A 26,572-nucleotide genomic window follows, 5' to 3' on the forward strand; every position below is an offset into this window, starting at 1 on the left:
ATAGCAAGAAAGAGAAAGAACTCAGCCGAGGAAAATTGCTGGGACTTAAGTACCAGTTCTGGGTAATAGCAAGAATCAGAACTGCAGGAGACTGGCAATAGGTGTTCCGGCTCCAGCAGCAACAAAGAGACTGATGCAGAGCCAAAGGTTTTCTGAAATGCAACCTACTGTACACACTTAGCCTGAGGTAAAAATTGGCTTTGGAGGGCAAGTATGTCTGAGAGAGGAGGTGCCATTGTCAGCAACACTTGGATGGAGTGCAGAATTGAGGAAACAGCAAGCAAAGCATGTTTTTCTGTAGATTTAAATTTTGTTTATTTTTATCTTTAAAATATTTACTGAGGAATGTGTGTTAACTGATAACCAAAAAAGAAATGTTACAATTCCAACACTCAAAGATATTACTATTAAGACTCTCATGCTCTACCGACTGAGCTAGCCTGGCAACTGTAAAGATATTACTATTAAAAAGTGGTGTGAAATCTTGTGTGCTTAAAAACATGCTATGAAACTTTTCAAATGCACAGAAGTAGAAAGATTAGTGTGATGTGATGTGCTCTCATGAACTCATCACTTAGCTTCAATATTCTACCATTTCTTGTTTCTTCTGTTCCCTCCTACATATTACACATATGTGCATGTGCACACACACACACACACACAGAACAGAAAAGACTATCATACCATTCAGAAACCTCATAAATGTCCTTCTTTTAATACTATAATCATCAATAAATTGCCATGCTTAAAAATAAATTTAAATAATGCTTTTTTCTATCTTCGTAACATTTTCTGGATATATCATTTATAACTACATTTACTTATGCTTAGCTTGTTTCCAGTTTTTTTAAATAAATTAAAATGCTGCCCTGATATATACAGTGTACACAGTATTTTTTTCAAGTTGATTATTTTAAGGGGTCTCATTGTATAGGTGTATAATCTTTGAATATTACTAATATTAGACATTTAAATGTTTATGAACCAAGAAACATTTGCCAGTGCAAATGAGGAATGTATCTAAAAGTATGAGAAATGTATCTAAAAGTATGAGGAATGTATCTAAAAGTAAAAGACTGATTTTAGAGGGGGAGAGTATCACTTAAGTGGTAGGGCACATGCTTAGCATGCATGAGGTCCTGGGTTCAATCCCCAGTACCTTCACTGAAAAACCAAACAAATAAATAAACCTATTCACCTCCCCGCATAAAAAAAATAAATAAATAAAAAGGAAAAAAAGCCTGACTTCATAAACTACACATTTCTTTTTGCATTATATATTGATATGTGTATTTTTCTAGGCATACTTCACAAAGAAAAAAACTGCACTCCAAAAATAATGTATGTAATAGCTTATTTAATTTTCTAAGACTTCCAAAACCAGCGAGATTTATATCCATTAAATATGAATTTGTACCTGAATTATTTTATTGCTCGGTATTGTTGTCACTTCATGGTTGGTTATTTTCAATTTTTGGATATTTAGTATTTGAGTAGGTTAGATAATGGTTTGATAGCTTACAAAACCTTAAAAACCAGCCTCTAGAGCTTTAAGTAATTTGCATTTATATTCAACCTCATTTCAAAAAATAAAACTATGTGATAGTAAAATGAAGTATATAAAATATCATTTGGTCTGATGTCTGTGTTTTTATTTTTCCAAAGATAATTTATCTCTGACTGTCAATGCTTTATGCTTCAAAAAGCTTTGCTAACAATGTCAATTGGTAGGGGGGTATTCAGCATGCTCAAATGTTTTTCTGAATAATAAAAACGCCAAAAATAGAATCTAGCAATGAAAGTCAACAGAGAGGGAGTGATGGAAAGAGGGAAGTCAGGCAAATTGGTTTATATTTTGCATAACTGAAGAGCCAGATGGTTTAACTGGATTTTTATTTTCAGAACCGCCCACTGCAGGATTTTAACTAAGTCTTAAGTCAAATACAGTCTTCCAAATCAAGTTTAACAGTGTCTAGACCAGAGCCCATTACCTTATCCAGGCATTCCCAGGTTCCTTATCATTGTGGTGCTGCCAGACCTGTCTGCCATCCACATTTTTTCTGGAAATCTTCCCTGTTTATACCAGTTTAGAAACAATTTTCCTTATAATTCTCTACCTTTTCCAGGTAGAGATGAGATAAAGGAATAGATAGGGTACATGTTCAGGAAATGTTCAAGATTCTACTTTTGGCTTTTCTCATCTAATCTAATCTAGTATCAATTTGGCAGTAATATTTAATCTGTCTTACCCAATTGTCACTTTTATTCCATTTTGAAGTTTCTTGTAATGACCATCTTGCTTGTCAAAAAGAGGCAGAAAATTGATCCAAAGGCACACTAGAGATGTATTTCATATTTCACTGTTCACTCTTAGGGAACATTTGCTTTTATATTGTTTTTAGTCATCAGTCTCATAAAATTATGATCTAAATTAAAGCATATAAGTTTTATAAAACAGATTGTTCATAAAACAATTGCTTTCTTGCTGATGTCTTTTAAAATTCTTCATTTGATACTCCGAAAGAATCCCAACTGTCCCTTTCCTAATTTTAAAAATTTGTGTTTTTTTTTTTTCATTTTTTGCATCCTTTTTATCTTTAACATGTTTAAATTCTGGCAAAGAATCAGAAGTTAAATGGCCAAATTCCTCAAGAAAGTCTGTGCTTTTGGTATTTCCTGACCAACAAGAAACATGTTGGACCACAAGTCTAGCCAGAAAAAACAAATGGCTGCTGAAAATGATCCAGTTCAGTTTTGTAGGTCCAGCCTGGAGAGGGATTCTCAGCCTCAGGTTAACATCCAAACATTAAAGTATATGTGAAAATGAAAGCAAATCTACTAGGGCTTGATCATCATCAGTTAAACCCAAAGAGCTGACTGGTGAAATATATGCATAATTTAATTTCAGTTGGCTAAAACTGAATGCTTTTATTGAGTCACTTTTCTAAAGAATTTTGCAATAAACCAGTTTTATATCAGAACGTCATGAAGGAATTGACTTTGGCATCTGCTGCTTTGGACTTCTATCTCTTCTCATATCTCCTTTAAGGAATCTGGCTTGGATTTGCCCAATTAGCTTTCTCTGCTTCAGTCTGCTTTTTACAATCTATTCACTGCTTGAGTTGCTGGCCCATTCGGGAGTATCAGACAGCACTGCCCTGCTCTGGCCTCCACATTTGGGTACCTCCCAGTGTAGTCACATTCCCCCTGGAATACAACAACTACAATAGCATTACAAATGTCAGACTTGGATTAATTTTGCTGACTCAGTTTAGAATTGGACTGAAAGAAATAGAGCTACCATTAACAAAATATTCTATGTTCTATTACACTTTGGGATGAGGCTTAGACTAACGATGTGTATCATTTTACATATAGGAAGAAGAGCCCCTTGAGCCTGAGATACTGGTGTGCCTAAATGATAAAGGAATTCGCTTTTGGCTTTTGCATATAAGTCCTGGCACTGCACTGCATGATCCTCTTAAACAGAAGGTAAGTGTGACAGTATCATTTCTAGATAATTCAGCTCTGAATTACCTTTAAGCCTTTTTCTTTTTGGTTCTATATATTCAGAAAAAATTATTCCAAATTTATATTTTGCTGTATCTAACTATTTTAAGAGGAGCAGTAATGAAAAATCAAGTGGAATGATCCTGGGTTACAAACTTCCTGGTTAAGTAATTAGGCTGTGAAGTAACAGAATTGAAGTTAATAGGCCGTTTCTGCCACATACCAGCTGTGTGACTTGGGGTAAATTATTTAATCTCTCTTAAATTCAATTTATCTGTTGACAGAATGAGTATAACAATAGCACTTAATTGTTGTGAGTATTAAAGAAGTTAATCCATATGAAGACTCAAGAGCATGGCCTTCATACGTGCTATGTAAGGCATCACTGTTGCTTTTGGTAGAGTTGGTAGGGTAGGGGAGTTGAAATGATCATAATTAGCTTATCTTATTTGTCCATCTTGCTCCCTCCATATTCCTGGCTTCACTAGACACACATGAATTGTCAAGAGTGGGTAGTGAACTGTAGTTGTGAAAATCTCTTAACTTGGATCTTTCTTTCATTCTAATTCAGCTTTTTAATGTTTTAAACTTCTATATAACACCTCAGAGTGTTGTCAAGTGCTTCAGGCTCTCACTTTTTTTTTTTTTTTTTTTGATCTCACTAATATTCAGTGAGTGTGCTCTGTTTTTCTTCCTTTTTTTTTTTCAGAATATGTGTCCTCCTTCTATGGGATAAATCTCAAACTTATTGTTATATACTTTTCCATGTCCTTTTCCTGTCATCATTCCCTATTCATCATTCTCCTGATGAAAGCTTAAGTTCTCTTCCTCCTCCTCAGAATCATAGACCTTCATCTTTCCTTTTCAATATAATTCTACGCACTATATTTAAATTTTTTTATTTTCCACAATAAATCTTATTACACATTTCTTAATTATCTTCATCTTCTCCTTGACAATGGCTATTAGCTAGAAAAAGTTCTTACTCTCAGAAGGAAAAAGACAGCATATCTCACTAACTATAGATGAATGCTTTTATTTCAGCAAGATTCTAGAGTACATTTTAAAAGAATAGTTTTTGAGCACCTAAGAAAAAAATGATCTGAAGAACCAGCATATATTCGTTTAGAACAAGTCATATGGGTATAGTTTCTTTCCTTCCTTGATAGGATTACTAAACAGATGGTCAGTAAATGTATTAAGCATGACATATCTGGGCTTCAACAACCAATTTAAAAAGATTTCTTAAAATGTTCTTTAAAAAAAGAAGAACTATTTTTTAGAACAGTTTTAGGTTTAAAATAAAATTGGGAGAAAGGTACAGGATTTCTCATATACCCCTACCTATACACACAAATATCCCCTCTCCCCCAACTTATCAATATCACTCACCACGTTGGTACATTTTTTACCAAGGAAGAACCTACGTGAACAAATCATAATCATCCAGTGCATAGTTACTTTAGAGTTTATTCTTGGTGTCCTACATTCTGTGGGTTTGGACAAATGTATGATGACATGTCGAATGTACTAATGAGTCCACTGAAGGCATTGTTCATTTTTGTTACAGTTTTTAAAAAAATTTCTAACATTTCATTTTGATGATTTCTTAGTGTTTTCATCTCTTTGCTAAAATTACCCATCTATTCTTTCATGTTGTCTAGTATTTACATGAAAGCTCTTAATATATTGATCACAGTTATTTTAAATTCCTAGTAATTCCAAAGTCTGTGTCATATCTGAGTCTGGCTTGATGATTGGTTTATGTCATCAAATTGTGTTTTCTTTTGCCTTCTAACGTATCTTGTAATTTTGGGTTGAAAGCAGTACATATCATATTGAATAATACAAACTGGTAAATAAACTTTTAATATGAAAGTTTATGTTACTCTGTGTTTAAAGTTTTCTGTAACTATAGTTTCCAGAAACTTCAGATTCCTCTATTGTCCTTGTTTTTTAGCCTCTTGATGTTAGGATTCCCTAAATACTACTCTTCCTCATAGAGTCTGTGTCTTGCAGCTCTTTCAACTATAATTCATTGTGATTACACTTTATCCCTATTATTTGTTGGTAAGGTGTCAAAGAAGGAGAGCATTTCATTATCTTATGATTAAATCACAGTCTTTTAGTAGTCTTGTGTCTCAGGGATGTAACCTTCACAAGTGTTTCTCCAGTATTATAGCTTTTTGTCTCTGCCTCTTGACTCTTTCTCAGCTGTAAAATTTCCAGTCCATTTCCTTGAATCCCTGATCTCTGTTGATTATGTTTTGTTTTGTATTTCCAGTAGGTGAGACAAGAAGACTGGAGGGGATAGAGTGGGAAAATTTTCCTTTCTCCAGCTGGAATCAGCTCTGGCAAAATATTTTTCCCTGTATACTAGGCTTTTGCTACTCAGAAGTTTTTGAATGAGTTCTACAATGATTGACTTCTTTCTTTTTACTAGCCCCCATTCTGTACAAGATCCATGAGGATATCTTTCCTATATCATCACCATGACAATCTGATGAGGTTCCTGAAGGCAAATCCTGCAAAATTTAGAACCTTTCTAAGACTAAGCCCCAGGAGCTTCTCACTCTCAAGCTAGTCCATCCTCAGTCTCCCAAGATATATCAAAATTGCCATATAAGAGTTCCTACTAGTTTATTATTCCAGTGCTTTCTGCTCAAGTACTAATATACGTATCAATTTGATTCATGGCCAGGATCAGTCAAAAGAAAGAGCATTTCCCAAGCACAGCATATCACAACTTTTATTGTGGTGTTTGTTACAAATTATAATAAAAAATACTTTATAGGTGCAAGAGTTCAAATAAAATGCAATTTGATGATGAACTATATCAATCACTGTGCAGCTTGTAAATTGTAGGAACCTAATCATCTTTGCCTGAAATGTGGAGAAATATGGAGAGTTTTGGGGAGTCTCCAGAGAATAATAGCAGGTTATAAATTCCATCTTTTGTTTCTTCTATATTTTATATTGATTTGGTTCAGTGAATTTTTTGTTAATGTCTATGAAAAGAGGAAATTTTCTGACTCAGAAAGGAGTCATGCTCTGTAACCACAAGCATGGATTATAACCTCATCATTAATTTTACCTCTTAATCTTGAAGATATTACTAATTTGTGGAGAACGCTGAGTATCTCTGTAACTTGAAAATTGTAACTGCTGGAGCAAACTTGAAATATCAGGGAAAGCCCCTGAGGTTGTACTAAATTCAAGAACTAAAATGACACTTGAAGAATTTTTGAAATCTCTTTTCTTTAAAGGTATTTTTAGTGAAGGATCCTTCATACTAAAAGCAGTCTAGACTTCAGGACAAAGGGTATTTGGTTGAAGAACAAGAACATTTGTTAAGTCTCACATCTTTCTTATTTTATTGTTCCAGTCTTCATGTTGCACAGCTTAACTTTGTAGATTAGGTGACTAGTCAAAACGGAAGACTTTAAGAGAATATTACATAAGTTGGATAAATTCAGTGAAAGCTGTATCACTAAGTAACTAGAAAATGAGGTATTCATTTTTAAGAACCTTTCTTCTTGTGGTTTCTGCAATACTGTACTCTCCCAATTTCCTATATCAAAAGTTGCTCAATTTTAGTTTTCTTCCCAAGCTCTTCCTCTGTTCCCATATCATTTTCTGTTCTGGACCCATACACTCCATCGTGTCTCATAGTTTTCAGTGTTGTCTTTATGCCATGACCCGAAACCTCTATATCCATCTCTGACTTTCTAAAAAAACACCATACTTGTATTTTCTGAACGAGTATCTAGTTATTTGTAAAAAAAAAATTTACATGGAACTCTTGATTTTTCAACCCTAAATCCACTCTTTCTTCAGTATTTCACATCTCAGTCTATGGCATCGCTCATGCTAACTGAAGTCTAAAATCTGAAAATCACCTTTTATTCCTCTCTTTTCTTCATCTAGTTCTTCAGTTTATCTTTTAGGCTCTACCTCCATATTATGTGAAAACTCTTCAGTTCTCTCTGTTTACACTGCATACTCCCTATATTTTACAAGTTATCATTCCTTCTATCTGGATTATGACACTAGTATTTTAATTGGTCTCTCTGCTTATGTTCTATCTTTGCTGTAATACATTGCCCATAGAGCAGCCAGAATGATATGTTTAAAACACATATTGGATCTTGTTAATCCCTTGCTTGAAACTCTCCAATGACTTACCATTGTAGCTATTTATTACCATACTTCTTCCTCTGGCTTATGAAGCCTTGCATATTTGGCTCTTCAACTACTCCTTTAAATGTAGCTCTCACCACTCTTCCCCTATAGGTGCACAGTCCTTCTCTCTGTTGCTTGAGCTCATGGGCTTGTCTCTGTATGGTGATAAGCTTTATATGAAATATTCTTCTACACGATGACCTAGTAACAACCTCCCTTTTATCCTTAAAATCTCAGTATAAGCGTTCTCTTGCCACCCAAACTAAGTAATCATTCAGTCTTATCCTATCATGTCACCTGTTTTCGTTAGCTGCTTAGCTTTTTCACTGTATGATATATAGTCTCATGAGACCAGAGAATATGTCTGTCTTGTTCACTGCTGAGTGTTTAGAATACAGAATAGCCTCTAGTCATAGATATTGTTCAATAAATCCTTGCTTAATAAGGCATCTAGGAAGAATCTGAATTCATTGAATAATGTGTACGGGCTGTCAAGATGAGGGGAGGACATAAGAGAAGGATGGAGAGGTTAGGGTAGAAAGTTGAAAATTTTTGCTTACTTCTCAGTTTAGCCTAAACCTATCCCTGTGTGCTATTAGCATTTCTTTGTTATGTGCAACATTCTGTTCGTACTCTAAACTCTTTCCATCCACACCCCTCATTTCAATTCTTACCTCTATCCAGATAATTCATAGTTTTGTATTTATAGCCAAGATCTCTCATCTGTTCTCCAAGCCTCTTCATTGCAAATGCTTACTTGGTATTTTTTCTTGGATATCTCAAACTCATTTTAGATCCAACATGTCCCAAACATACTCATGATCTTTTCCTCTCAAATCTGATTGTCTTCCTGTATTCTTGTGACTGATACCACTCTCTATCCCATTATGCAAGGCACAATCCAAAAGTCTTTCTTGAAACTTTAGTCTTATGCCTAAAATCCAGTCTAGGAGGTATTCTTGCTTACTCTTCCTAAATATATCTTGGTTTTCCATTCATCCCAAACTCTACTTCCTTAAAAGTAATAACTCATATTAATTGAGCACTGACTATATGCCAGCAATCTTTCAAGAATGTTTTATTTAGTAGTCTAGTTAATCCTTTCAAACACTCTGTGAGGTAGAGTCTATAATTATTTCCACTTGACAGATAAGGAAGCTTGACATAAGGAGTTTATTTAAGTTGTTAGAAAGGGGTAAAGGCAGGTACAAACCTGAGCAGTTTGGAGCTAGAACCCATGTGTATATACATGACACTGTGAGTCCAAGAACCAAGTCACCTTCAGCCTTGACATGCAGTAATCTTTTACAGGGCGTATCATCATTGGCTCCGGTTCCTATAGCATTGAAATTTCCAACCTGCACCCTGATTAATGTTTTCAAGATATATATCTCTTTATTTCAACTCACTGTTAAAAACATTTTAATGATTTCTGTTGCTTTTAGTATAAAAATGAATGTCTTTGTCATTACTTTCAATGTTTCTCCCCTGTTGAATCCTTCCCTGGCCTTCCTGACTAGATCAAATTCCTTATAGCATGTAACTCGTGATCCCATTCTCCTCCGAGTTCACCTGCACCAATGGTGGGCAGTTTCTATGAGCACTGATTTCCTCCCACCTAAATGCTTGCACCTTTCTGCTTCTCTGCTCAAGGGCTTGCTTGGATGTCACTGGCAAAATCCAGAAGTTGCCTAGAATTAAATGTCCCCAAAGGGAAAGCTCAACCAGTGAGAAACAATTGTTGATGGATAAATACCCCACTTTCCCTTTCTGTTAGTGGAAAACTCAGACATGTTTCACAGGGTCCTTTAACCCTTTAAAGGGTCTCTAACAGAAATGAATTTCAGTTGTCCACAGAAGTGGCTCATTCATATAAGTACTCTTTATTGTTTTTTTCCCATCCCTAGTCATTTTCTCTACTACCTCATCTGCACTCCTGGAATCAATTCTCAAATAAACCTGCATTGAATTCTTATCTCAAGGTCAACTTTTGTAGAAACTCAAAGCATGGCGTCCCCTTAGTTTACCATTTCACACTACCATGTACCTCTGCTTCATAGCATATTTAGAGTTTGTTTGAATGCACAGCAAGAGGCCTGGATTAGTGTTCACCAAATGGTCATTCTTTTGGAGGATGATATTTTTATTTTCAATATTACTTTTTTCTCTTATAAGCATTATAATTTTAATAAAATCAATGACATAAAATGTTTCACAGAGCCATAAAATTAATAAAATGATGTATTTTGCTTTAAATAGGAAGTTTTATAGAGTACAAACTTCTAATTTAAATAACTTTATTTTGTGTGATATACTTGTTCACTTTATTATTCATATACTGACTGAAGGAAATAGCTTATGTTTTTAGTAGTGCAGTTAATTAATTACCACAGCCTAAAGAGGGTCCCCTTATTATGCTTTATACAAGGTTATGCTAAAGTAGAAATTGAAAAGTGCAGGTGGCTAAAGAGATAGTATTTTGTCATACTTGAATTTTCTTAAAATAGGTTTAATGTGTCATTTGGTCTCTATTATGAAGTACAAATTAGAAAGCAACTAATTATTTTGGTGTCTGCATTACACAGTTGAAACCATTAGCATTTTATAGCCACTTTTTTGACCCTATAAACAAACATTTTAAAGAGGAAGGAATGCAAGCTATATTTAGACAAAGTGGTATTGAAGTGTGGCTCTCAAGCTAATATGAGATTAATGGCTTTTCCTCCTTCTTCTTAACTGAATGTAAAGTAAAAATAGAAAATAGAAAGAGTTTAATCCAGTCAGTATGACCCCAGTAGAAACTCAGAATACCATTAAGGCCAAATTATCTACCTGGAACTGTTTTGTTCTCCACTGATAAGGCCATCACACATAAATCCCTGCTTTTAAAAATAAAATGTTTGAAGAGACCTGGGTCTATCCAAGCTTCAAAAAATCAGTATTTACAGATCACAGATTTTTCAAATGGTCTTTTAATCAATAGAAATCACAAGTCTTCTTCGGTTAAAAAAAAATGTTTCACTGAAGCCATGGAAAAACTTTCTTTTTTGTTTTGCCCTAATTCATAATAAATCACTATATATTATATTATGCAAATATAAGGCCCTGGAAGAATCTCTGGAGCCAGAAGATATAGGTTTAGTAATAAATCAAAGACAGTTTTCTAATGTTCAATTTTTAAAGATTAAAAATATTAATATTTTATATTGGGAAAGGTTGGGGCAATGAAGACACTCATGAATTGCCAGGGGCCTTATATAGTAGAAAAATCTTAATGTGCATCCCCTTCTACTTAAAAGTACTTATTCTATGAAGGGGAAACGGAAAAATGCCCAAAGACCTAGACACAAGAATGTTCCCATAGTATGGCTTATTACAACCAGCAACTTTTTTTAAAGAAAATAACCCAAGTGTTCAGTCATAAAAGAGTTAAATAAATAATGACACATCTATGCAATGAAAGTTTTGCTAACCTTTAATAATAATAAACAAATAGACATTGACAGAAAAATATTCACTATCTATTGTTAAGTGAAAAAGGTGTATTTCCAAATATGTAAAATATAAAGTCATGTTCAACAGGAACATGTGTCCGCATATTTAAATATGCAGACAAAATCTAAATGATATACAGTAGTCAAGCCTTATCAGTAGGGGATACATTCCAAGATCCCTAGTGGATGTCTGAAACTGCAGATAGTACCAAACCCAAATATATTATATTTTTCCTATACTAGTAAGAGGTAGTATATACAGTGTGGTTATGCTGGACAAATGGATGATTCATGTCCCAGGCAGGAAGGAGTAAGATGGCATGAGATTTCATCACACATCATTTAGAACTTATGAATTTTTTATTTCCAAAATTCTCCATTTAATATTTTGAACTTGGTTGACCATGTGTAACTGAGATGGTGCAAAGCCGAACAGTATTTGAATAAGGGGAGATGACTGTATACAAAATTGTAAATTGTGATCAACTTGGTATGGTAAGATTGCAGCATTCTTTTTACTCTCTTTACTTTTGACTACCTGTATTTTCTAATTTTTCTGTAATGGCAATTTATTGTTTCTATAATAAAGGGAAAATAAAAGTTATAAAAATAAGACATAACACCAGTATGCGTATTTGCGACGCATTGAACAAGTCACTTAATTCCCTCTTTGTATGTTACAGTGCAAATTAACTGAGAAGGTACCTGTGAAAGCTTGGCAGAGATTAAGCATTTAATAAATGTTTGATAAATTTGACTTTCAGGGACTCTGACTTCTACTAAGGCCTCTGCCACAATTTAGGAGTATGACTTTGAACAAATTATTTAACTTCTTTGGGTTTTATTTAACCTAATGGGTAATATTAAAGAGCTACTCTGATTTTAAGGCTCTTCATCCAATCATTAAATTTTATGGAACATCTAGTACAACTGAATGGATGTAGCAATATTATTTTTAATATATTTAAAGTATATATGTTTGATTTTAAAGATATGTTTATACATCAGAAGGAGGGGAAAGGAAAAGACAAAGAGTGGAATTCTGTCACTCTTCTGTCAAGAAATGTTTACACTAAAGTTAACAACACATCCCACCTAAATTCCACATGAGTATAATTCAGAGTGTAAAATATGGGAAAGTTGAGAGGAGGAAGTAAGAAGCTGACCAGGCCATCCTAGAAAACATCTAGACCAAGACAAATCAACTGTTGCAGCCACTTAAGAGGTGTCTGCACTGCCGGCCACTTCCATGGGTCTACTAGAATAACATTAAAGACAGATATTTCAAATTTTAACCTTAATGATATTCAGAAATAGAAGTTAATTTCAGCACTCCATGGTAAGATCTCAATCAAGAGTTCCAAGGCAGCCACCCCAGCTAGTCTTCCCAAGAGATGAGCCAGGCACGTTGATAATTAAAAGTCTCCCAGCCTAGAGTAGCTTGGATATGCTTTCTGTTCCTGATTATTCCTAAATTGATTTTAAAAGGAAATAATGGGAAATGTATAGGATCACTGGCATCAAACATCTCCAGCTCTTCGTTAAGGGATAGACGAATACTACATCTTATTCAACAGAAAACTATGCAAGTGGGAATAGAAAGCTGGTGAAGGAAAATGGGTATAAGAAGAATATTAATTCCAGGAGTTTCAGTGGGAAAAGGTCATGGCTACCTCTGTTTGTATCCAAAGGAAACAGGAAAAGGAAATGATGGTATAATGAATAAAACGTTCCTAAATTGGCAGTCTGGAAACTCGGTTTCAAGCCCTAGTTTTTCCACTAACTATGAAACTTTTTGTGAGCAATGTCACCTCCATGAATTTTGGTTTCTTTCTCTAGATAAGTAGACTTCACACTAGGTATTAGTTTCCTACGGCTTCTGTAACAAATGCCACCAACTTGATGGCTTTAAACTATAGAAATTTAGTCTCTCGTAGTTCTGAAGGCCACAAATCTGAGATCAGTATTGGGTTGAAATTAAGTTAGCACAGCCACGCTCCCTCTGGAGGCTGTTAGGGTGAGAATCTGCTTCTTGCTTTTTCTAGCTTCTGGTGGCTTCCAGCATTTCTTGTCTTGTGACTGCATGACTCCAATCTCTGCTTCCATCTTCATTGACTTCTCATATGTGTGTGTGTTCATGTGTGTGTGTGTGGTGTAGTGTGATGTGTGAAATCTTACTCTGTGTCCTTTTATAAAGATACATAAGAGGGAATTTAGGACCCACCCAGATAATTCAGGGTAATCCCTCAATCTGGAGATCTGTAATTTAATCAGATCTGTGAAGACATCTCACAAAAGGTAACACAGGTTCTAGGAATTAGAATGTGATTATTTTTTCAGGGGGCTGTTTTTTGACCTACCATTACTACTTTGTTTGCAAGGTCTAGTTTTATACTTCAGTAACTCTTTAGGGAGAAGCTCTTTGTTTATTATAACTTCCATGGAATCCTATTGACAGAATGAAAAATTAAACAGACTTTCTCGGCTCTGTTCTACTTCTCTTTCCACTCCAACCTGGCTATTTCTGAAAAAAAGGTATAAATGTGTGGGTATTATTTTGGTAGCAATTTAATTTACTCCTTTAGTTATACCAAAGAATATTTTAAAAGAGCACTGTAAAGCCTATTCTTGCAGAGGAAGCTGTTTAGACAGCCTAACAAGGACCCAAGCTCAAAAAATATTTTAGAAAATTTTAAAAATAAAAATAATGAGATTTTTTTAGCCATCTCTTCTACCAGATCTGAAACTTATGAGAGTACAAAAATTAGGAAAAGACATAACATGTTTTGACAACAATAGAGAGCCCTCTAGTAACTGCCAAAATAAAATACACTAGAATAAACTATGAAATTTAGGTCTTTGTTTCAATTTGTTAAAAAAAAAAAAAGGTAAATCCAGCAGATCAATAAAAATATTACCTTTTCAAAATGATATATTATTGGCTCTTTTCACAGTAACTAAGAAAGAATAGTTAATAGAAACTTTACTTGCATAGTACAATTTCAAGATCAATCTCTCTGCAAGGTCAAATGGAGAAATCTAGAACTACTAGAAGTGATATTCTCTGACTCTCCCAGACAGCATGCCTGATAGATGAGGTTGGATTCAATGTAGATTCAGTAGAGCATTCAAACCTATAATGCAAGTGGAGTAAGGATTCCATTAATCATTCAACTGGGCTCTGAACTCAGGGTAAAGAAGTGAGGTCTAAGACTTATCAGCATTCAGTCTTAGATGTTGGAATGTTTTAAAGTGATTGCCATAAAATATGAAATATTTTAACTAAATCGTGTACCACCACCATCATCACATGTTTGGAATAATGAGCCATTATTCTTACAATAATTCTGGAGAGTGGTGAGTGGAGAAAAGCATCTAACATTCTATTCCCTTCCACCCCGCTACAGTCTCTTTTCAAAACCTTAAGCAATAAATATTCATTCATTCACTCATTCAGCATTTGTAGAATGACAGCTCTACAATGTGGAAAACACTGGGGATAGTTTGACTTCATCTTTGTCCTTAGAAATTTCCAACTAATCAAGGTAGGCAAATGTGAAAATGACTACCATAAAATTCTGAGGACTCTAAACAGTTATAAACAGAGACAGGGTGGGAGAATGTCCCAAATAAGGAGGGATAGAATGTGAAAAAGTACAGAGTTTGGAGATGTAGTGTAGCAAGGTGACAATATGCTTCTTCCATGAATATTGGAGTTAAGTAAGAGGTGAAAAGAGGGAAGTATTCTTTCAGTGTTTAGGAGGAATTTCGAAAATCTCACATCAAATGACCATTTAATAAAATAAAATATGAATTTATCTACTGAACATAATGGAAAATAAAATTGATGTTTAGCGAAACATAGGAATGATTTTAAGCAGTGCACAGTGGAATACATGGACAGTGGAAACATGAACAAAAGAATCATGTCACATAATAAAAGGAGTACCAAGTAGTAATGAGGACCCAACTTGAGAATTTAACTATATCATGGAAAACAACAGAATTATTAGAATAGAAAACATAACCAACCAGTGAATTAGAATGGATAAAAGAAATATTAGAGATTTCCCAATGCTAGAGATTGGAAAGGTTAGAAAACATAAAGGTTTGCTGAAAAGATGAATAAATCAGGGACAGTAATGTAGGCAGTCATTATCAAAATGGCTGATTGTGGAACCCGTCCTGAGAGAGAAGGGGTTGAGTGGGAAAGAAGGGTGAGAAGTGGAATAATAGCCTGGGGTACCAGGTGAAGTAACCAGAAATCATAATCAAGGTAGTGACAAGTGCAGGTAATCAAAAGGATGGGGACAAGTGAGAATGCAAGTGATTGTATTAAAAAAGAGAGAGAGAGAGGGACGGTAGAGCTGGGAGGAGTTTTTCATTAAACAGTTTAAGACACTGAAGATAATGGAACCTGTGTGGCTAAGATAAGCAGATGTGTTGGTGTTTACATCATCAAGAGTAACAGAGGCCAGAGTTGAGAGGAAAATGAAGAGCCTGGCACTGAATTCGTTGAAGATAGTGACAAGCTTTCATAGAAGTCAATAGCCATTTGTGAACATTGGGCTGGGGCAGGGAATTCATTCATTTATTCCACAAATATGTATTGCTTATTTTGTGCCCAGCATATTTCATTAGTGAACAAAGTCCCTGCTCTCATAGAATACTCATTCTAGTTGGAGTGACAGAAAATAAATAAATGAGCAAACAAAATAATGTCAGGTGGTGGTAAGGCATATGAAGAAAAATAAAGCAGGGTTATTATACTTTGAAATAAAAGCTTAGGGAGGGACTCAAATAGAGGATAACATTTGACATTAGAGATGAGACCTGATAGAAAAAAGCCAGGTTGATATCTGTAAGAAGAGTGTTTCAGACAAATAAGAAAGCAAATACAAAAACCCTGGGGCAGAAATATAATTGGAACATATGAGTGACTATGAAGAGGCAAATGTGACTGATGTACAGAATACTTAGGGGTGGAGGTGGAGGTGGAGGCAGAGGTTGAAATAAGGAAGAAAGTAGGAGAAATAGTATATTGAGCTTTTTAGGCCAAGATGATGACTTTGTATTTTACTGTGGGTGAAATGGAAATTTGGCAGCCTAATTAATAGACTGTAGGAAGGGAAAGGGTGACACTAGGGGAAATTATTTGGAAAGTAATTTAATAACCCATTGACCAATTTTGGTGTCTTGGGCTAGAGTGGCATGGTGAAGATGATGAGAAGTGGTTGGAAAGTGGGTACATATACAAAGGAGTTGGATGTAGCAGAGGGCAGAACCTGGCTAATGTTGACTGGTTAAGGTTTTCAGCCCAAATAAATTGTCACTGGGCTGGAGAATACTGGGGCGTGAGTAGGTTAGAGAATGGAGAAAAATCAATAATTCATTTTTGGTCATGTTGAGTTTAAGATGTGACCAAGACAGCCTTAAAATTCCCCTCAGATTGGCTAACCCTTAGACTGATTTCTTCTGACTGTAGCCCCAACATCCCTTTCTAAAGAGCATTTATTTTAGAAACACACAAGAGAAAACTTCCCCTGCCCCTTTAAGATGTAAACTTTCTACAACCCAGAAATAGCTTTCACAAGGACTTGGGAGAAATCTTTCTGAAATGTAATCATTAAGAAAGTGAGTACCCATATCTCACAGTTTCTGTGGGAGGGTAGAAGTATAACTGCAGTAGTCACTGAGTCCCCAAATTGATGGTCTAGTCACATTGACCAACCTCACCTCAGTGCTTAACAACTTGCCTTCCTTTTGTTTCAAGAGTTGAGTTCAGTCTCTCTCCCCTCCTGCAGTAGTCTTGAATGAAATCTTCCTTGCCTGTTTAACTGGTCTAATGTGATTTTTCTTTTATATATGTCTATTAGATATCTAAATCAAGATATTAAGATATGAAGACATATAAGTCTGAGTTCTAGGGAGAAGTTCAGGTCAGGAATATAAATTTAGGAACTTTCAGGGTAACAATAGTATATAAATCTGTGAGACAGAGGCCACCTGGGTTAGAGGACTGAATTTGGAAACATTCTAATGTTTAGAGATATTGCATATGGAAAGGAATTACTAAAGGAGGCTGAGAAGGAACAGCGAGTTTGGTACTCTGAAGGTCAAGTACGGTAATCAGCTATATCAAATGATTCTGATTGATCCAGTTGGATAACTGGTAAATGACTACTTGATTTTATAATACAGAGGTTTTTGGTGCCCTTGACAAGAGCAGCCTCAGTGGAGTGACAAGTATACCAGCCTGAATGAAGTGGGAATAAGAGGGCATGGAAGGAGAGGAAGGAGAAACTGTGACCTCAGAAACTTTCTGAGACCTGTTGCTTAAAAAGAGAGCAGAGAAGTGGGGCAGAAACTTTGAAGGGATATAGAATCAAGGAGAGGTTTCTTTAAGATGGTATGTATTTGCGTACTAATAGAAATAAAACATTATAGAGAAAAACGATGATACAAGAGAGAAAATAAGCCACACAGCAAGAGCATTGAGCTTGAGTAGACTGAAGTGGATAGGTTCCAGTAGTTAAGTGGATGGATTGGCCTTAGATAGAAAAAAAGGTAATTTGTTCCTTGTCCTTTAGGCAGCTTATTATTGGTATCAGTGTTGGTAGATACGGTGGTAGGGGCAACTAGGAATCCTTTAATTGCTTCCACTTTCTCAATGAAATCAGAAGCACACTCATTAGTTGAAAGTAAGGTAGGGAGAGAAGGTGGTGGAAGTTTTAGAGAAAATTATTGTTGAAGATGACATTTAAGTATGACCATAGCCAAGGTGGGATAGAAGCAGTATCATTGAAATAGTGAGGCCATGTGTTGGGAGTAATCAATTTGTGGATATTGGAATCACTAAGAAATATGAGAGGAATAGTCATAGAGAGTAGATGACTGGGAACTAAAATCTCCAGGGAATTATGGAGAGCAATTCAAAGGCCTGTAGATGACTGAGTCAAAGAGGATTACCGAGAGGTACACATGCTGGATAGCATAACATTCATAGAAATAGGACTTTTAGGACGGAGTGAGGGATCATCCTATGCAAAAAGCAGTGAGAAGTAAGGAGAATACCCTATATTATACAGGGTCAGAGATATAAGACATGTGAAAGAGATACTGACAGGTATCTCTTCTGATGGGCAATGGACGATTTTCAGTAGGGATTTGTTTTACAGTTCATTACATGGATTTATTCAGTGTTCTGTGAAATATTAAAATTTATTATGGTACTTTGAAAATTAGTGGATATAAGAAACATTCAAGGAGCTTGCTTTAAAACACAGACACTCAGTCAGGTGATCAGTTTTAATACCATAAGTTATGTCTTGGTAATCTTATGTACCATTGCTATCTGTGATGTGATGAGAATGGCACTTCTCCTCAGTGGTCTTCCTCCCCCAAGGCCATAGCCACACTATAATTGTGAGAAAAATGTTATACAAACCCCAGTTGAAGGATATGTTACAAAATACTTCACCAGTGCTTTTCAAAATGATCAAGGTCATCAAAAATAAGGAAAATCTGAGAAACTGTCACAGCCAAGAGGAGTCAAAGGAGACCTGATGGCTAAATACAGTGTGGTATCCTAGATGGGAGTCTAAAACAGAAAAATAACATTGAGGGGAACTAAAGCGATCCCAATAGATTATGAGGTTCAGTTAATAATAATGTGTCGATATTGGTTTACTAGTTATGACAAATGTACATGTGTAGTATGTTAATGATGGAGGAGGAGACTGGGTACAGAGTATACAGGGACTCTATGTGTTTAGAGTTTTTCTGTAAATTTAAAACAATTCTAAAATTAAAAGTTTATTTTGATAAATGTAGATGCGTGGGTGGTAAGACTCAAGAACATACATTTTTGAAAATTGAAATATGGTTTATAGACAGTGAACTACTAAGCTCTTAGTTGTTCCATTCAATTGTTTTGTTTTTTTGTTTTTTTTGGTACATATCAAGATATAAAGCATCTCTATCACCCAAGAAATCTTCCCATGTCTCTTTCCAGTCAGTACTTCCTTCCCAGAAGCAACCACTGATCTGATTTCTATAACCATAAATTAGCTTTTCCTAGTCTACAAATCCATATAAATGTATCACATAGTATGCACTTTTTTGGCATCAATTTCTCTCCGTACATTTGTGAGATTTACCTGTATTGTAAAGTATATCAGTTTGTTTCTTTTCATTGCTGAGTAGATTTCCACTGTATGAATGTACCACAATTTACTAAAAAATTCTTCTTTTGATAAAGAATTATTTTAATAAGCACAAAAGTGATTCTGATGCAAGTGGTGCACAGATGCTATTTTGAGAAACATTGTAAAAGAGCAGATGCTGTCTTCATTATCTCTTAGTTACTAAACCTTCCCAAGCTTGAAAAGATAACTGACTGTCTGAGAACCTTAATACACCTATAAAATAATGTGTCAAGCCAATCTCACTAGCCAGATAAAGCTGAAAAACTAGCAACAATAGTCTCATAATGAAAAAGCAAGATATATTAGAAGTCTACTTAGACAAAAGAAAGAGTTTGCAGTCTAGGAGGCCTCATTTGTCTTTAGTTAGTGGATGGTATTGATTTGTTTATTGGCCTTCAGAGGCTGATGAGAACAAAGGATGAAGGCAGTCAATGTGTTTCCAATGAGGGAGTAAACATCACTGGTGAGAGTTGGGTGGTTGGGCCAACACCAATGACAAGGTAACCTTTTGAGTTTCTGAAGCACCATGTATTAGACATAATACGTACACTGCCCTTAGTGTTTACGTGAATGATGTGGGAAAGGAAATAGCCTGATAAACTACAGGGAAGGAAAAAAAAAGACAAACATTTGGAAAGAATACACATCTGAATTCAAAAGACAGGAAGAAACAAGAAGCTAAGGTTGCAGGCTTGTTACTCATAGCTCTCCAGGGTGCAATAATGGAGACTAAGAACACAAATTATATTCTGAATAGGAAAAGAAGGCTGTCACTGAAACTCTTGCTTAGAATGTACACTCCCATGGCAGGAAGCTTCTTCTGTTCCTGTAGAGACCCAGATCCTTCAACCTCGGATTGACTAAGCATTTGAAACTATCTTCATCAGATTCATGACATATGTAAGAATGAATCGAAAGCTGTTTGTACTTTTTCCATATCCAGTGGCGGTAATTTCTCCCTTGTGTGTATTTTCTCTTCTGCTCATTCTCATTATCTCTTTTTTCTCTTCTTTTGTTTGGATGTTTCCTCTTGTGTACATCCTTTTAATTTTACATTTTCACTTTCTCAATAATATATCTAAAGCTTATATTGGTACTTAGATGAAAATTATATTTAGCATTTTAAAGTAGATTTGGAAGAATTAGGAAGTAGAGAACCTAAGCCATCAGGGAAATGATCTTTATGGCTTTAAAAGAACATTGGCCTAATCCTGCAGTATAGCACCATAAATCTGAAATGGGGATACCTAGTAATTGACCTCAATCCCTAGGGAAAACCCTAAGTGCCTTTCCCCAAACTTTACAAGGAAGTCAACTGCTGAGAACCAGCCAGGATTAACCAGCCTTGCTTTCCAGAGAGCCTATGATCTCATTTGATTAGCTGTTTAGATTGGCTGCAAAATGCCTCCAAGTTTATGTGATGCTTTAACTCTTGGCCTTGTTACACAGTAATAATTTGGTTGCCTAATGATTTGTGGCTATTCTATACACAGCATGACTTTGCCTGGCACACTGGATTCAAGGGTAATTCTTGCACAGCTGGAAATAAAAATTTCCACATCCTAGAGTTTGTGTAGACAACTGAGGTAATTTTAATTGTTGGGAGAATTGAGAATAATGTGCTGAAAGATTCTGAACCATGTCTCGAGTCAAACTTTTCAGTGACTTCTTATTCAGCTCAACAAATTTTTATTCCTTGGATATAATGCTACTTTATGACTGCATATACATTGTTACTGTGGCATGGGTGTGTCAGGCTCAGGATTTCTTAAAATTGCTGACCTTACAGTAACTCGAAAGTAGGCCACAAGACTCTTCCTTACCTTGGGAGTTTCTATTTTCTTTAGCCTCTATGCTGCAGTGAGGGCATAGTTCCTCCTTTGCTACAGCTGGTAAGGATTTAGTTAAAAGGCTGTATCTCATGTTGAAGAATGAAGAGTCAGGAGCCAGACTCGGGTTGGGTTCAAATCTCTCTGTTATTATCTCTTCAAGAGCCTGGGAAAGTTATTTAAGCTCTTGATTTCTCATTTGATTTATTTTTAAAGTAGGAGATCAAAATAATATACACAAATAGTATGCAGTGTTGTTTTTGTGATTGAATGAGTTATTACCTGCAAAGCAATTGAAACAATCATAGAATATCGCAAGGGCCTACTACATACTAGCCATTACTGTTTTTGTTGCTGTAATTTTTTTTTTCTTTCTATCACTTTCATCTTAGTTAACAGGATTCCTTTGGTGATTTTTTACCCTGCTCTGAATGTAAACCATTAAAATAAATAAAGTAAACATATGTACACATCTCAAGGCTTACATACAGCTTACGGCAGCATCCTGGTGTTGCTCATGGTCGTGGCGATGTGTACCAGATTCCTTACTACAACTCTTTGTGATATATCAAAGTAAGAGCCTCCATTTCACAGACGTGTAAACTGTAGCCAGAGAGGTAATGCAAGTAGTGTTGCCCAAACAGTTACAAGAACTCTTCTCATAACTAACATTTTCAGTCCCTTTGGGGAAAGACTTTAGACTAATTCATGAAGAACCTAATTTAGTAAAGAATGCTCTAAAAGAAAATAGCTCACTACTTGCGGTTGTGCTCTTATGGCTAATTTTTATAATTTAATTTCTGACAGTGTCATTATGATATCATTTGTACAAGAAAACTTTTCAAGAAGAAAATAGTGCTACTTTCTAATACCTATAGTGACAATAAAGGAGGCCAGTTAATTCAGTCTTTCTTTCTCTATTTATTTGTTTGTGTGTTAGTCAGCTCAGGGCTGCCATAACAAAATACCATAGACTAGGTGGCTTAAACAATAGGAATTTATTTCCTACAGTTTGGGAAGCTGGGAAGCCCAAGATGGAGTTACAGGCTGACTTAGTTCTTCAGTGAGGGCTCTCTTCCTGGCATGCCAGTGGCTGACTTCTCACTGCGTCCCAGCATGGCAGAGGGGAAGGCGGGGTTGACAAGGAGACAGAGGGAGAGAGAGAGAGAGACTCTTTGATGTCTCTTTTTGTAAGAGCACTAATCCCATCATGAAGGCCGCACCCTCATGACCTCATATAAACTTAATTATCTTCCATAGAACCCCATCTCCAAATACCATCATATAAGGGGTTAGAGTTTCAACACATGAATTTGTTGGGGGGACATATTTCAGTCTATAGCAGTTTGTTTATTGGTGAGACCAGCAATAGTTTGTAAAGTTTTTTATAAAGCAAAAATATTGAGAAACATGGGATTTTACAGGATCTCATATTTTTAAGCCTGAAAATACAGTATAAATATGAACATCAATTTTACTGAGAGAGGTTTAATAAAAACTGAGTTATTTGAATGTCAGAAGTCTCAAAAGATTTGTTTTAAAGGGCAGTCTCATCAGGTAGACACATTCCACATCAGACACAATTATAGTAAAAACTGGCAGGTGCCTAGATGATATTATAAATCATGAATTTCTTAAACTCCCTCTGTCTTTCTCAAAGCCAGTCAAATACTAGAGTTGGAAATTACAAATGTGAGGGTCACAAATTTCTTTGGGTTAATATTACACCTTCCTAAAGGTGCTTCTACAGTGTATGTTCTCTTGAGAGTAGGAGATAGTAACTCCTAAGTGCAGGAAATTTCATGGGAGAGAATCTGAGGGAAGGGTCCTAGGGAATGAGATCCAGTATTTTCTTTTTTTTGTTTGTTTGTGAATGTGTGTGTATATATATATATTTTTTCTTTAATTGAAGTATAGTCAGTTTACAATGTGCCAATTTCTGGTGTATAGCATAATAGTTTAGTCATATATAAACATACATATATTTGTTTTCATATTCTATTTCACCATAAGTTTCTAAAAGATATTGAATGTAATTCCCTGTGATACACAGTATGAATGTATTCTTTATCTATTTTATATAGATTAGTTAGTATCTGCAAATCTTCAACTCCCAATTTATCCATTCCCACCCTGTTTCCCCTGGTAACCATAAGTTTGTTTTCTATGTCTGGGAGTCTGTTTCTGTTTTGTAAATAAGTTCATTTGTCTTTTTTTTTTTTGAATTCCACATATAAATGATATCATATTGTATTTTTCTTTTTCTGGCTTACTTTGCTGAGAATGACATTCTCCAGGTCTATCTATGTTGCTAAAAATGGCATTATTTTATTATTTTTATGGCTGAGTAAAATTCCATTGTATAAGTATACCACAACTTCTTTATCCAGTCATCTACCAATGGACATTTAGGTTGTTTCCATGGCTTGGCTATTGTAAATAGTGCTGCTATGAACATTGGGTGCATGTATCTTTTTGAATTAAGGTTCCCTGTAGATATATGCCCAGGAGTGGGATTGCTGGGGATTTAGTGTTTCTAAGTTTGGAAATGGAGGGGGAAGAGAAGGGTCAGGGGCATGACCGTGGGGTATCCCACTAGAATCCTGTGGAAGGTTAGGAATAGGATGGACAGAATGAGATCCTCTAGGTGCAAAATGATGCCTAAAAGATAACAAGGGCCCCTTACTGGTATGATTGGTTCACTGAGGTTTCACACATGAAAATAACCTGATGCTTTCCACCATGTGAAGACACAGCAAGGAGATGGCCATCTGTGACTCAGAATTTGCTGGTAATTTGATCTTGGACTACCTAGCCTCCAAAACTGAGAAATAAATGTTTGTTATTTAAGCAAACAAAACAAAAACCTGGTGACCACCAAGGAACCGTCATAATATCCAAATCCCATGACTATTACTGTTCTTTTCAGATAGAAGTTAGCAATGTGGAACTACTGTTCTCTTTAGCAGGTAATTAAGAAGGTGACATTCCTATGAGGAGAGGCCTTAAAACTAAAAAGGATACACTTTGGTTTTCTAAGAAAGGAACTCTTTGGGTTTATGTTCACTTTAAATGCTGAGCAGCTTAAATGATATTTTATAATAAAAATAATGAAAGTCTATAAATCTTAAATTGTTTCCAACAAAGGGAGGGCCTAATTAATCACAACTCAGTTAATTTACAATTAATAATTTATATAAAAAATGAGCTTAACATGGGAAAATACTAAAAATGAAGTGCTTCAGATCCAATTTTATTGTAAAGTGGCTTCGTAATTAGAATTTCACCAGAAGTTATATTGTAGCATTAGCAAACTGGGGCATGAAATAGTAATAGCCACAGGGATTCTGGTAACTTCCTGAACTGTTAGTGATTCACTACTCACAAATATTATTTATAATGTCATTTTATTATGTCACCAAATAATTAATATTTCCACATGGTAGTAACCCAACTAAAAATACGATTTTTTCCAGTTAAAATCAGGGCAGCAAAAATACCTTGTAAGTTAATAACAGTATTGCCCAATATCACAGATTGCAACCAGCTGAGTGTTCCTGTAAAGCAAAGTTTCTTAACCATGGGATTATTGACATTTTGGAGTGGGTCTTTTCTTGCTGTGTGGGCTGACCTGTGATGGTACAATGTCTAGCAACATCTCCAGACTCCACCCTGTAGATGCCAGTAACACCACCTTTTCAGTTGTGACAAGCAAATATGTCTCCAGACCCTGCCAAATGTCCCCCAGGCTGGGCCAGGAGGCAGGGAAATGGCTCCTGGTTGAGAATCACTGGTATAAGAGAATAAATGTACCTGGTTCTCACATGGTGAATGGCGTAGCCTTTGGTGTTTAGCCCAAGAATAGACTTGAGTTTTATGACCCTGAGTCACATTTCTCTTTAAGTAGTATTATCTCATCTGAATCATGGTGAACCTAGGCTAGCAGAGAGCAATGTGCCCCATTCTCAGGATTACTAGTTTTGATGACCAAGTGCTTTAATGGTTCTATAATTCAGACTGTCTTTGTTGCTTGCTGTATGTGCACTTTAAGGAAATTATACAATGTTAAATGACATTTTTTACTAAGCATCACAAAGGGGACAGAGGCTGCATGTTTACAACAGATAAACATGTTTTAGAAGTATTTTTGTCCCTATATTCAGGGTCTGCATCAATATGTAGGTGTATTTATTTAGAAGTCACAAGAAAATTAAGAAATACCAGAAAATGACTCTGTTTACATATTCTTGGCACTTTGGGCTACTATCTTTCCATACCTCTTTCATCAACCCACCTTCTTTCTTTAGTCTGATTTGTTTTCTCAAGGATGTATCTATGAAAACAAAACACACTGGCTTTTCCAATTTGCTGAAGTTTAATTACACTGAAGATGGGATCTAAAGGATCTGGTAATAGGTTTCTCTCTCTCTCTTTGTTTCTCTCTCTGTCTCTCACACACATACATTTCCCATGGCACTGGAAAGCAAAGGTATGTAACATGGGAAACAAAAGTCTGGAAAACTTTTTAAGGGTATTTTTAAATTACAAATGGAAGGGGGGAGTATAGCTCAGTGGTAAAGTGCATGCTTAGCAAGAACAAGGTCCTGGGTTCAATCCCCAGTACCTCCATTAAAATAAATAAATAAACCTAATTATCTCCCCCCCCACACACAAAAAAAAGTAAAAATGAAAATAAATTACAAATGGAAAAAAAGTATGGAATTCTTTTTCTATAAGCACTAACCAGATGTGAGTATACACAAAATGGCTAAATTGAGGAATAAAGTTCTCCCAAAGGTAAACTCTACTGAAACAGCATTACTCTTTGCATTCCCTATTTTTTAAAAAATTTTCCCCTATATATAGAGTCTATCAACAGTCAAAGAGCTTGTGCACACTTGATATCATTTTCCTGGGGCTGGAGAGGGAAGAGTCAACAGGGAAATAGAAGTGAGGTTTATGCCTGTTACATTCCACACACGTTTGTTGTTCCTTTGTATGTGCATTTGATTGTACAGATATCTTATTGCATTCTCAATATTGTTGTATTCGTTTAGTAAGCCATTTATTGAGCATCTGTTGTATGTTATATTTTGTGAGGTACTAGGGGTTAATAATAAGTAAATCAAAGTACCTAATCTCAGTGAGCTCCCAATCCAATGGAGGCAAAATGATGTACACAGATAATTGCAGTGAGTGTTACCAGAGAGCCAGTGTGAGGTGGACTTCATTCTGATCCTCAGGTAGGCAAGGAGGGGTAAGAAAAGGGGATATATCGGCACAGACCCAGAGAAGAGGAGGCCATGATCAAATTTGTTCATTAGATCCGTAGAAGTACATGTAGTGAGGG

The 26,572-nt window shown here is 35.6% G+C and overlaps 2 protein-coding genes across 3 annotated transcripts in view; both read left to right on the top strand.

The window, feature by feature from the left end:
• MACC1 (MET transcriptional regulator MACC1) overlaps positions 1-3,477 on the top strand; it is a 156,705-nt gene extending 153,228 nt beyond the window's left edge. Inside the window, exon 7 of one of the 2 annotated variants that reach the window (XR_004321481.1) lies at positions 3,379-3,460. The gene's annotated coding sequence lies outside the window, so the exon portion shown is untranslated. Of the gene's footprint in view, positions 1-3,378 lie in introns of both variants that reach the window. The other variant, XM_032483879.1, reaches the window with a different exon arrangement.
• Positions 3,379-26,572, top strand: part of TMEM196 (transmembrane protein 196) — a 188,072-nt gene continuing 164,878 nt past the window's right edge. The window contains exon 1 of the mRNA XM_032483884.1: positions 3,379-3,492. Within this exon, the coding sequence (XP_032339775.1) occupies positions 3,473-3,492 (20 nt within the window). The 5' untranslated portion in view covers positions 3,379-3,472. The remainder of the gene's footprint in view (positions 3,493-26,572) is intronic.

This window comes from Camelus ferus, chromosome 7 (assembly GCF_009834535.1).
Source record: "Camelus ferus isolate YT-003-E chromosome 7, BCGSAC_Cfer_1.0, whole genome shotgun sequence".
In the NCBI taxonomy this organism is placed as follows: Eukaryota; Metazoa; Chordata; class Mammalia; order Artiodactyla; family Camelidae; genus Camelus; species Camelus ferus.